Here is a 12,350-nt window from a genome sequence, read left to right as displayed (position 1 = left end):
ACCAACTTGTACCATTAGTTACGGACCAATTTGCAAATATGATTACTCGTTATTAGTTGTTATACATTACATTATATGTATATTTTATTTTATATTTTATATCATATTCAATAAATACACACCTTTCATCAACATTTGCACAGATTTCGTTCTGCTATCACTACGCTTTATCTTTTCGGACGGATGTGACATTTCTTCGTCGCGCGCAACATTTTTGTTACGAAATTACAAACGAACGACACTGCGACACAAAATTGTGATGTACATCGAACAACAATAAGAACGAACGACTCATGCGTTGATTGAGTCGTGATATATATCAGTGGATATACACAATGGAACAACAGGTTGTAAGGTTCTCGTGTTTCGAAATTTTATCGTGTCACCGTGACGTGAGTTTTCATAATAAACAATGCGATTAATTAGAGACATTTATCTAATAACTATTACCACGAGGAGAACTCTAATCGTACTGGCTCGCGTATATCTGCAATGGCGAAGAGATATACTTACTCTTTCACGCGATAGCATCGAGTTTCATGATTGAAACTAGTATACTTAAAAAAAAAAAAAAAAAGGAAACGACTAGGTAATTGTTGTGTAGATTGTTTCAGAACAGTGAGTGTTAGATATGTCCATTAGTATCATCGATAGCAAAGCCTAAAAATGTTTAACCGAAAGGAAAAATTAATACTCGATGAAGCATACACGTATTTGAGATGATTTCGCACGCGTTGAATTTTTATGTGTACATAAATATTAATGTTTCATTAAAAACGGTAGTCACAGTCGTTATAACGCTTTCTGATATTAAGACCTGAAATGAACATATAGAAATCAATTTTTTATTTCTAAAGTAGCTCTTGTGTAAGAAATATAATTTATGCACATATCCTTATTTTGCAATTTTCGTTAGGTTCTACATTTCATTTTCGTAGTACCAGTAGTTTTTGCAGTCATATGGAAATATTATTAGATGGTACGAAATTTGATGTACTTAAGATTAACACGGACCTGATCAGGCCCAGTCAAATGATCGGCTTCAAAATTTAATTTAAAGTAAATTTTTATATTATCTGACTTTATGTAAATTCTTATATTATCCGATTAATCAGTTTCTCAATTTTTGTTAATATAAGAATTTACGTAAAGTTAGACGGGCAAAAGTAACAACGATGAACGTGTAACTTTAAATTAAATTTTGCAACCGGTCATTTGATCGGGCCTGTTAAGGTTAGTGTTAATCTATGTATTAATGTACAAAATAAAAAATTGTATTAAAAAATTTGCACAACGATTCTAGCTTTTCAATCGAATGATATATCGTAACGAATTTCTAAATAACTACGACGATAATTATACATCTCTCTGGTTCCAAATCAGATCATATTACAATCTTATAACGTAATGGAATTCCGGTTTCTAAAATTTTTTCTCTGGTCACGAAACACTATGCACTAGTTCGTTTTGTAAATCAAACAGACGTTGATTAATAACTTAGATAATGTCGCCCGAAATGTTATTACACGTATTGCAATCCCTTTGTATTCATCCTCACAGTCGAAGTAATTTTCTTAACAAATAATTTCCTCCACGTTTCTACGCTACTTAATTTCTATTTCCTATCAAAACACACCTGCTGCTACTTACTGCTTTGATAATAAAAACACAATTACGCAAATTCACTTTTCTACAACACAGACCAGTTGAAATTTCAATGAAATACGCCAGGATACCACGGAGTTATGCAAAGCTGACATGGCGCGCGCGAGGCGCGAAGCGCGAGTGATAACGCGAGGTAGATTGTCTTTTCAATTTTACCGTTTTCTAACAGTCAGCTTGTGGTCTAGGGGTACGAATCACCACCGTAGATCCGACATGTGGATACAAACGGGTATTCGAGACTACACGCTGATTTTCGTTTTTTTCCGGGGGACTTTTTCGGTCAAAGGTTGACCTGTATCGATGGGCAAGAAGTTGCGCTAAACAGTTGAATTTTAATTCGCTTTTTAGGACGAATATTCATAAGCGTGACGTCAAAAGGCCTTGATCAGTAATAAAAAGGTGCATCAGCGATAACGTTATCGATACTGTCGTTGCAATTCGATATAACGGGTGTTTCGTGAAATTCAACCGCATGCTCCTTTTATTCTTCCAGCGTGTAGAAATGGATCTGGTCTTATTTAAATATACGTGCTAACTTAATTAATGTTTCCGCACTTAACGTATTACGTGTCACTTGTACCGTCTTTGGCCGACAAAACCGTTGAAGTTTCTCCATTGAAACGTTCTCATCTCAGTGTACGTAAAGCAAGGGATGATATGCATCGTGGTTTACATGGAAAGTTCGTGTGGTATAGAATGGGTCAGATGTAACTATTCCACTGTAACTAATTAATTAAAACTGTGGATGAAACGAAAGGAAGTTACATTATTGGTTTTATATATACTACCTACATAGAAATTGTATTATAATGAAGAGAAGCGATACATTGATCATTTCTATACTTCCTAAGTAGTTGCGATTATCCAAATATGTATCATCTATTTGTTGTTGCAGTTTCACGACGATTATACTTCTAGAAGTAAATATTTTACTTTAGGCACCTTATGCACAAGCAATCTTTCTATAAAATCATGATTAGTTGACTTTGCCCTATCATAATATCGAAGCGATTATCTTCTGCACGATAAGGGGGATTAAATCAAGTGTGATTCATGGAACGTGTCGAGAAGCCACGTGGTTGCATGTTGCGGTTTGGTATAAAATGTAGAATGTTATTCTCTGGTGCAAAATGAAACTCAATCAGAGGACGTAATTACTTACATAAGAAAATCGTTCGCACCAGTTTCATTCTTGTATCAAGATAATATCGACGGTGTCTTGTTCTTGATTTTATAGTTCTTGATTTTTAAAACAATTGGTTTGACGCACTAGATGTATCTTTAATTCCGATTTATTTAATAAAATATACATGCTTGTAGGTAGCGTAATATATGTAAAGTTTGAAAGGGAGGTTACTATGCTAAAGTTTTAATAAAGGAAAATATGTATCTAATAAAGTTCCGAATTTAAGTTAAGAATCTCGAGTTTAGAATAATAACCGAGTACTCGCTATGTATGTATTTTCATATTATCTCGTATTATTAGAAATTGAATGCGTTTTCTAATATGAGCATCCGAAGAATTTAATATAATATGAGCGATATTTAAGTTTATAACTATGTACGTATAGCGTTGCATCTTATGCAGCTTTTCACGTTAAATTCCAATATAATAGTAAAGATATTGTAATTACTAATCTAATCCACCAACAGCTAATGTTAGGAATATTACGAAGATTTACTATATTATTGGCTCATCATACAACTCTCAATATGCAAGTCTAAATGTATTTTTATTTTTTACAGTGTATTTCGTTTCTTTAAAACTGAATAGATTCGATTTATTAAAATGTTATAATATTATAATATTATCGATTTTGCTTCTTGCGTAAAAAATTTAAATTTTAAATGTCGTCATAAAAAAGAAGTTCAAAGGATTCAGGTTAAAAGACCAAATAGCCCGTGCTATCGGATTTTCTCGTCCTCATTTTTCATAGAGAATTTGATATAAATGCAGTCTAATATTAGCCAAAAAGGAAAACAGAACTTTGTCGTATTAAAATTTCACATTTTGCTCTTTATCAAAGAATAAAACACACAAATGAATGTATGATGTTAAAAACGCATTTCTTATTCTAATAAGGTTAGTTTTCAAATTAATGTTTATTCATTTGTCTCTGTTTATTTGTCAAATTCGCTAATTGTATTTTGATATTTCGTATTTCGATATCCTACAATTTTGTATAATTTGGAAGGTATAACATTTAAATAAAAAACTGTATCGTTTTATTTTTAAAATTTTATGGGAGTCTTCGTAAAAAATAAAGTTTTATGATTATATCGTATCCTGTAATTTTGTTAAACAAATTTTATTGGAATTTTTATAGTTTTCAAAACAAAGAGTGACGGTGATTACTGAAAAATTTTTTCGTAAAAAGAATATTCGTTCTAATTTATGGAAACGTGTATTTAATCATGTTTTATAGACAACATAAATATTTCAGTGTTATTCTGACTTTTAGAGAACATTTTTATTACACAGAAGAAAATATATGTGTCCATTACCATTATTACGCATTTTACTATCTTTTTCATATAAAATAGAATAAAGCACAAAACATATGTATGTCATATATTTAATGAAATAAAAAATTTTCGATTTATCTATCCATATACTACTAATTCAGATAACAATAACCTACCTGTAACAATATCATACCTGTTATGTGGTAGTACGTAAAAATTCAATTTCACAACGGTCGAAATACGATAGCGTTCTATTTCACAATACTAAAAACGTTTCTTAAATCCTGGCGCCACTTCACACTACGAAAGATTTAAAACGCAAACTGACATAAAAGTTGAAATCAAAACATAAAAGATAAGCAGTGATAAATAAGAAGTAACCTGTCTTCCTTCCGGCATACTTTGCACCAAATGGGTCCATTAAAACACTTAAAATCTTGCGATATGGGAACACAATAAATCCACGTTTAGCAATGACACGGTTTAAAGATGCTGCTGCACGGTGAAGTCGATAACGGGTCACGCGAATGCTACACGATCGATACATCGAAACGATGATTGCACAAGTCGCGAAATTCCGACGCGAAGGGTTAAACGTTGTAGGAAAATCGAAAGATCGACGAACTTTCGAACGAACGATGAAGAAATCGCTTGGTAAGGAGCGCACTTCCGGCTTCTTAAGGCGCATGTACACAAATATGGCGTCTTGGTGGAGGACGGTGGTGAGTGTACGCGACGACGTGGGGTTTGGCGGGGTTTGTCGGATCGATAGCGCGCATGAGAGTGCGCGAACACCTACGTCGGTGATCGTCGCGACCTGGCCGCCACCGTGAGTCGAGTATCCGGCGAGTATTTCCCGATGTCAATAGCGTACGTGCGTCCGAGTGACGAGCACCGGAGCCGGTAGCTCGTCGACGAGATTCCAGTCGGTCGTGTGTGCCCATTTCGCGCGTTTCTTCGCTTAAGTACCCGTCGGTTTCCTTCATTTGGATCGTGCTCCGATAGAGAGCCGATCATCCGGACCTGTTCGCCGCGAGTGTATAAGGTTATGTTCACGGTGGTTACGCGCGGAAGTATCGCGGAAGCCGGTATGGAGTCTCGTTGAAAGTGATATGTCCGTGATGTCACGAGGCTCGCCCTGGTGCCTCGACGCACCAGGGACGAGAAAATCCATGCTTTTTCTAACCATCGCCATCCTCTTCGGCTTGTTGTCGCGAGGCGTCGTTGCCGAGAAGAGTAAAAAATGTAAGTAACTGTTCACGCTATATCGACTGCTTTTCTTCACTTTTTTCTTTTTACCGGTTTCCCCGCCTGTAATTATTTTGCGTGTATCATATCGTCCGGACAAGTGGCATTAGTATTGTTTTAGAGCCGAGATGCAGTTTGAATGTTCCGTGTCATGCGCTTCGGAACTCACTCTCTGAAGTTGTCGCGATTTATCACAGATTACCATCACGTTTTTGAATGACAATACGATTTATTCCAAACCGTTTTATTGTTACCATAACTGATGTATTTTTTAATTGCATTTTAATTTCATTTTTTATCAATGCTTTGCATTCATTTGATTCAAGTGATTATAGGTTAGAAATTTCGATACAAATTGGATGTTTTTGTTAGCAAGTTGTTGAAAAAAATCTTTTTCGTTAAAAAAGTGTCGCGTTCTATCTGATTCACTTCGTTCAGTAAATGCCAGACCACTTTGCTCTTGAACATAATCGTTCTGATATATTACTTGGTAATTAATGCAAATAATACGCTTATCGTGAAAAGTTTAGATTAGAAAGTTGCGGGTATTCATAGATACAGTCAGAGAAAAGAAGTTAAATTATTCTCGAACTTTGATTAAAATAGTGCAATTGAAAGAAAGTATTTAGTTTTATCCTATCTCGAACTTGTTTATTTTGATACTGATTGAATAGATATCTTTTTACTCTGTATAAATCTTTTGCAAGAGGACAATGCTCATAAAATAAATCTGTTCATTCACCTTGTGCAAAATTCTTTTTCTTTCTTATTGTTATTCAACGGTTGCTCCCGTTGTTTCTGTGCTATCACCAAAACCACGTGGGAAGAGGCTATGTATACTTTGTATGTCGTTCGCGTTTCTTTATATACTATCACCATTTAATACAATTTTACAATATGAAGAACGCGTGCTTTAAATTGGTATGTAATTATTTATTTGTATTAATCAAAAGAAGGATGCCTATTAATTAATTTAGAAATACTTTATTTATTACGTCGTATTATTATGCTAAAATTTATTTGAAAATTGATTTTATATACGAACGTGCACTTTTGATAATTAAAAACGGGCTGATTGTAATATTACGAATGTTTTTACGAGATGAAAATAATTATGACCACATAAAATCACATGATGCATGATTTATGAAAAATCAAACCTGTTGCTAATGAGTAGAAAAGCAAATTTTACTATGTTATATGTCAAAGGGTTGGCTAAAAGTGGGTTTCCAGTCTAAAAGAACTTTGACTTCTTTATTGAACTGGTTGCGTGCAACGTATATCGATCAGTTGCACGTTTGTTCAGCCGTTACTATTATACTTCGCTTTACGACTGTTCGACCATTGTAATTGCCGAAGCTTGCTATTATGTTGCTTATTGAATGTTAACAACCTAAGTTATAATTTTTAATTCTCCGTTGATTTAATTCATAACTATTCGCATGAATGGATTGTTAGAGTTCCATGAATGAAAATATTACAAGCTATGAGAAGCTTGATCTATTTGCTTTTATAGACTTTATTTTTATGAAAAAGTGCAAAATTTATATTTATGATAATATAAAATCTATGATTTAACTAAAACTTGTCATTCGTAGTATAAATTTTCCATATCGTTAATAACAAATCTAACATATTAAAGAGATTTTAATAAATTCGATTCTAACTATATCCGTGATATTATCAGTAGACTTTATTACCTCTGCTTATATTTCATGAAGCGAAGCGGATTAAGTACCGACGAAGATTGTAGATGTTATCGAAAGGGGATGATAGGTACATTGTGCGTGATCCTAATATAGGTAATCTTGATTTATTAATACGATTGCCAATGCAGGATGAAAAAAGGTGATTAGACGCAATGGAAGCGGGCAAAAAGAAAGCTATTTAATGGGTGACTCTAATGCGAGTCTTGAATATTAATGTTGCATAAGCATTATCCAAAGTTGCACTTTACTTCTTTGTAGAACATTTAGTGCTTACTTTACATGCATTTAGTCGACGTAACCTGTGGTAAAATTTCATGTTAATTTTAAGTTTCTCGAGCGTTTGCTACCATGAAGCATTATGCAAAATAAATAGGCATTACACCGAAGACGTATTGCGATGATAATCTTATTTAATCTAACGTTTCTTGGTACTATCCTTCTTTCCATTTGTATTTAGTTTGCTTTAGTAAAACAACGTAGGAAAACTTTGTGGTAAATGTGCGTATAATGTTCCAACGTGGGTCAATATTTTTAACGTTTCTATTGTTAAATATGAAATGTCTAACGGACGTCAATATTCACCAATTATTGTAGAAATACGATAGTTATGTTTCCTAATATTATCTTTTATAATTATATTCCCTCTCTTTATTATTTTCTATTTAATTACATATGTCAAACTGAGAAGTCTTCTTAATGGAAGAATATCGAAGTCAATAAGTTTTCATACATATCATTTGACTTATATAAGTACAATATCTTCTGACGTTTCAACGTACAATTGATGTATTGGAAAAATCACTTGTTAAAATGTAATATCTCCCAATCATATCGGATAATTGAAAGCACGTTGTGACAGAGCTTAAAGATCGATGAGGAAGTCAATCATATTCTTCTTCCGCTAACTTATTATGTGTTCGGTACTAAGTGCAGATTTGTCTTGGCATCTTTATTTAGGAACGCTTCGAGATTAAAGAGCGTGGAACAGCGAAATGAGAAGGAAAGCATTGAAATAGCAACTTCATTCTGGTAATCATTTCAACCTTACTTATACAGATATACCGAACGAAATTTTTATATGAGAATTTTTTCCATCGTTTTGATGTCTATGATCGACCGTGTAAATATCCTCGCATATTCCTCATTCAAAAATACCGAACATTGTTCTGTATCTATATAATCGTTTTAAAGAAGAATAGTTTCCAAATTTGTTATATCATTGAGCTAAATGAATAAGCAAATACAATAGCGCTTGACAGTTTAAAATTGGAAAAATTGTAGATACGAAGAAGCATTATAAACCTTACAAAACAAAATTGTACTTTGCAAAACCAACGAATAAATATGACGTATATTCTAGCGTAGGTATGGGACGTAATAAATATGTCTAGTACAAAAGTTACTGACTTAAATAAGTATGTAGCAATTTAAAATATCCTTTTAGCCGCTACTGTATTTATTTCAGAATCATAGCGTATATACATATGTATGTAACCGTATTTTCTCCTACGCTTCATGTTAAACTCAATTCCTTCCCTTCATTTCCTTTGTTATTAACTGTTCAATTGCTCGTTGGGTTCAATTGCTTCTAGTATATCACTCGGTTTGCTCTCCTTTGTTTCAGTTGTTTCGTTAATTTCAGCCCTCATCTCGAGGATTCCCCCTTTCCGGACCGTAATAAACTTTCGTCTGTTTCCTCCAGCTTTCCTTATACATTTTATGCATGCTCAAAGCTTTTCCGCCCGCCGAAATCCTACGCGTCGCTTATCATTTTCGTCCCCTGTGGCCGGAATAATAAAGGAAATGATAAAATCTTCTTCTCATTATTCGAAGAATTATTTATTAATCGACCAACACGAAATTTCCATAAACATACTCGAGTACGATCGTTTTAGTTTCATCGTTTCCGGCCTCTATTCGAATTTTTAATCGTTTCATTCGATTAAGCCTTTACGCTTTGTCTGATCATAGTGTACTTTGAAATTTATACGCATTTTATTTACTGGGAGTTCACAGCGAAACAAAGCACTGTGTACGCGTTAAGTTTGAATGAAAATTTATTTCGAAGAACGACAACGCTATATATTATAGATCGCTTTGAAAGACGTGATATATTGTTTTCGTGTGCATGAACAGAGGTATTCTCTCGTTCGATGTTTTATTATATCTGTAGGATGCGAGCGAGTTAAACCAAACGTCATTGCAAATGATCACTCGTAGGATTAATCGTTGTTTCGTATTTAGTTATTTAATAAAATACATTCGTTTGTTCAATTCTTCGATATATCTATACCGGAATTGTAAGTAATTTGTATTGATAATGCATTTTCGTAGCGAAAACTGAAGGCTCTTGATAGCTTTTACCAGATACCAATGTACTACAATATCGGTAAATAATCAGCTGTAAGAATCCTCTCTCGATGAAGCAAAACGAATTCAGCGGAAACATCGTTAAATCGGAACTGTGTGACTCGATTCGATAAAAATGCGCTAGAAAAACTGGTCGATTAGCAGAATTCCTACACGGAATAATTGATTGGAACGTACAATTAGCTATCTCACGGATAGAAGTCTCCGGTGAATCATCGATCTTTCATCCGACGAAAGACTTCTCTGATGAATAAAATTGCAAAGAAGGGAACAAATCTTACTCGTTTACCTTCTGTCTATCCATCGAGTTTATCTGCACTGCCATAACTCTGCACTATCCTGTAGACTGCAGACTAGTGTAGACCAAAGGGAAACTTGGTTTCTTCCAACAGAAGGGAAAACTGTACCCGCCCCTCGTATATTTTCGGAGACGCTGGTGTGAAATTATAGTGGCTTTGCTATAGGTCTTGGTAAACGAGCGAGCTGTCATGCGAAAATTGCTGTAATCACGCCAAAGTTGCCGGAACAACGTTAATTGTTTGCTCCAACGGTAGCAGGAAGATTACTGCGTTGCCGCGGCCAGTATACGACGAACGTGACACGGACCGATAAACGAAGCTAATTACGACAGTCAAATTAGCTCGGACGAACAGCCATACCGCACTGATTTGGCGGTCATGTATGATCGATCAATGTCCATATACTGTCGATCGAAACGTACGCCTATCATAATTACTAATATCCCTTGTTATTGCTTCCTACGAAGGACCATAGTTTTCGGTGCATCGGTGATCAAATATTACTCTCGAATATACTCATAATGCTGTTTCAACTTGTCTTATGGTAAATTGGATATCTTTTAATCCGATATTATATAATAATGAATACACAAACGATATCTCCGTTTGAAGTTATTCAAGGAGTTTGTTAAAGGTACTGCTAACGTAATTGAATAAAAAGGAAATTGTTTCCAAGTTATCTGTAACTTGGTAAAATAGGTACTTAGGGGCTGTTGTAGTTCTTAATGAGAGTATAAGAGCATAAATTTAATTTAGTAGGTACACGGTACACTGGCTCATGAAAGTACTTGAATACTTATCGTGGCAAACTTTATGTCCATACTGTATTTGTTATATTTTGAAACATTTTGAAAGTTCATTAGTACTGTAGTCAGATGCATCGTGATTATATCAATAACATTTGAAATTAATCCGGAAATAGATTGCAAGATGTTTGTGGCATACGTGTAATTAGTAAAAAATTGTTGCAGCGTGAATAACCATCCTAAGAATATCATACGCGTTAAGTACGGTCCCACTGAATATCGAGGATTATTTAATATAACGAATAGAGTTGACTGCTCAAATACATTTTTGTGAACTCTGCGAGATACATATACAGGGTGGTTGGTAACTGATGGGACAAGCGGAAAGGGGGTGATTCTACGCGAAAAAGGAAGTCGAAAATATAGAATAAAAATTAAAAAAAAAATTTTTTTTTTTAATTTTTCCATCGAGACAACGATCTACAGTGAGATCCGTTATAACGAGACGAGATAAAGTGCACGCGTACCGAGCGAAAATTCAAAGTCGATTTTCTCAAAAACAAAGCCTCAAACGAAAAATGTTTTTTCTATATTTTCGACTTCTTTTTTCGCGTAGAATCACCCCCTTTCCGCTTGTATCACCAGTTACCGACCACCCTGTATACTTGTACTAAATGCTTATAATTTCTGCACATTGGTTATATTTGTATAATGTTGTGTTAGCAATTAAGTGATTGCGGATTTTGTCATTACCACCTAATGGTAAAAAAATATAATCGCTAATAAACATATAGTGGATGTGACTTTAAATAAATGAACAAATAAATGAATAGAAATGGATACAAAAGGACGATAGAACCTTCGAACAGATTTAATATTTCTTCGGTAAACGTATATGTTTGCTATTACGATCGTGTCAACATTTTACGGAAATAATCCTGTCAGTTTTCTTTAAATTTCTCCTATGCAACCAATTTTCAACAAGAATTTCCAGATCTTAGAATAGAATCAGGGTTTCTTTCGAAAAAAAACTAAGCGAACGTGACATAGTTTTCAGTATCTCGGACATAAATCGGAAGAAAGCCTTTCGTTTCATCTAAAAGAACTCGATCAGCTTTGATCGGTAGACGTTCAGTCTAAAGCATAGCTTTTTGTGCGACCGCTCTCTCCCATGTGGCATCGATTTTCCTGCGGTCCGCATAGATTTTCACCTTTGTAGAAAGTGTCGTGCACTCAACGGCGAGGCCACTGCTTTTCTCTTCGTCCGAAGCACTCTTGCTCCATATTTGCACGCGGTCTTCAAGTGTTCATCCTTCTGTCTTACATCTACCTGCTCCTGTGTCTGTACTTGTTCAAGTACCAAAACCTCGAACCTAGAGCTCTCCTTTGGTGCACGTTGATCATAGATTTATCGATCGCGAAAGTCGTTTCTCTCATCGATGAGATGCTGTGACGAAATAGTGTTAAATAGCGTTTTTCTGTATAAATAGACTTGATAGTGTATATTGTTCTTTATATGTGCAATTTCTTTTTTATTTTAGGATGCTTTTTAAAAGTTTCTTGACCCTCAATCCTAATTACAATTTCCTAATTTATGATTATTCAATCTTCGTTTTTAAATTGGAATGTTACTGTTTAAAATCGATGATTGAAGCGACTATATTTTTCCAACTTTTAACTTTCTTTCGCAGAAGCGTTTTTACGGATGTTTTATCAAAGTTGTCTACATAAGCAGCATAATTCATACAAGTAACTATTAATTATTAATTTCAAAATTCTTTATACATATTTAGTATGTATTTGAAAAGGTATTTTTAAAGAGATACATATTACGATGGAAGATTGAA

The 12,350-nt window shown here is 34.3% G+C and overlaps 1 protein-coding gene across 3 annotated transcripts in view; it reads left to right on the top strand.

The window, feature by feature from the left end:
- The first annotated feature begins 4,966 nt into the window (after positions 1-4,966).
- LOC117208591 overlaps positions 4,967-12,350 on the top strand; it is a 280,013-nt gene continuing 272,629 nt past the window's right edge. The window contains exon 1 of one of the 3 annotated variants that reach the window (XM_033449823.1): positions 4,967-5,376. In XM_033449823.1, the coding sequence (XP_033305714.1) occupies positions 5,244-5,376 (133 nt within the window). In that variant the 5' untranslated portion in view covers positions 4,967-5,243. The remainder of the gene's footprint in view (positions 5,377-12,350) is intronic. The other 2 variants (XM_033449821.1, XR_004487733.1) reach the window with 2 other exon arrangements.

This window comes from Bombus bifarius, unplaced genomic scaffold, assembly GCF_011952205.1.
Source record: "Bombus bifarius isolate JDL3187 unplaced genomic scaffold, Bbif_JDL3187 scf7180000008140, whole genome shotgun sequence".
NCBI classification, from domain to species: Eukaryota; Metazoa; Arthropoda; class Insecta; order Hymenoptera; family Apidae; genus Bombus; species Bombus bifarius.
Note: the sequence above shows the minus strand (reverse complement) of the source record. Positions and strands in the feature narration are given on the sequence as shown.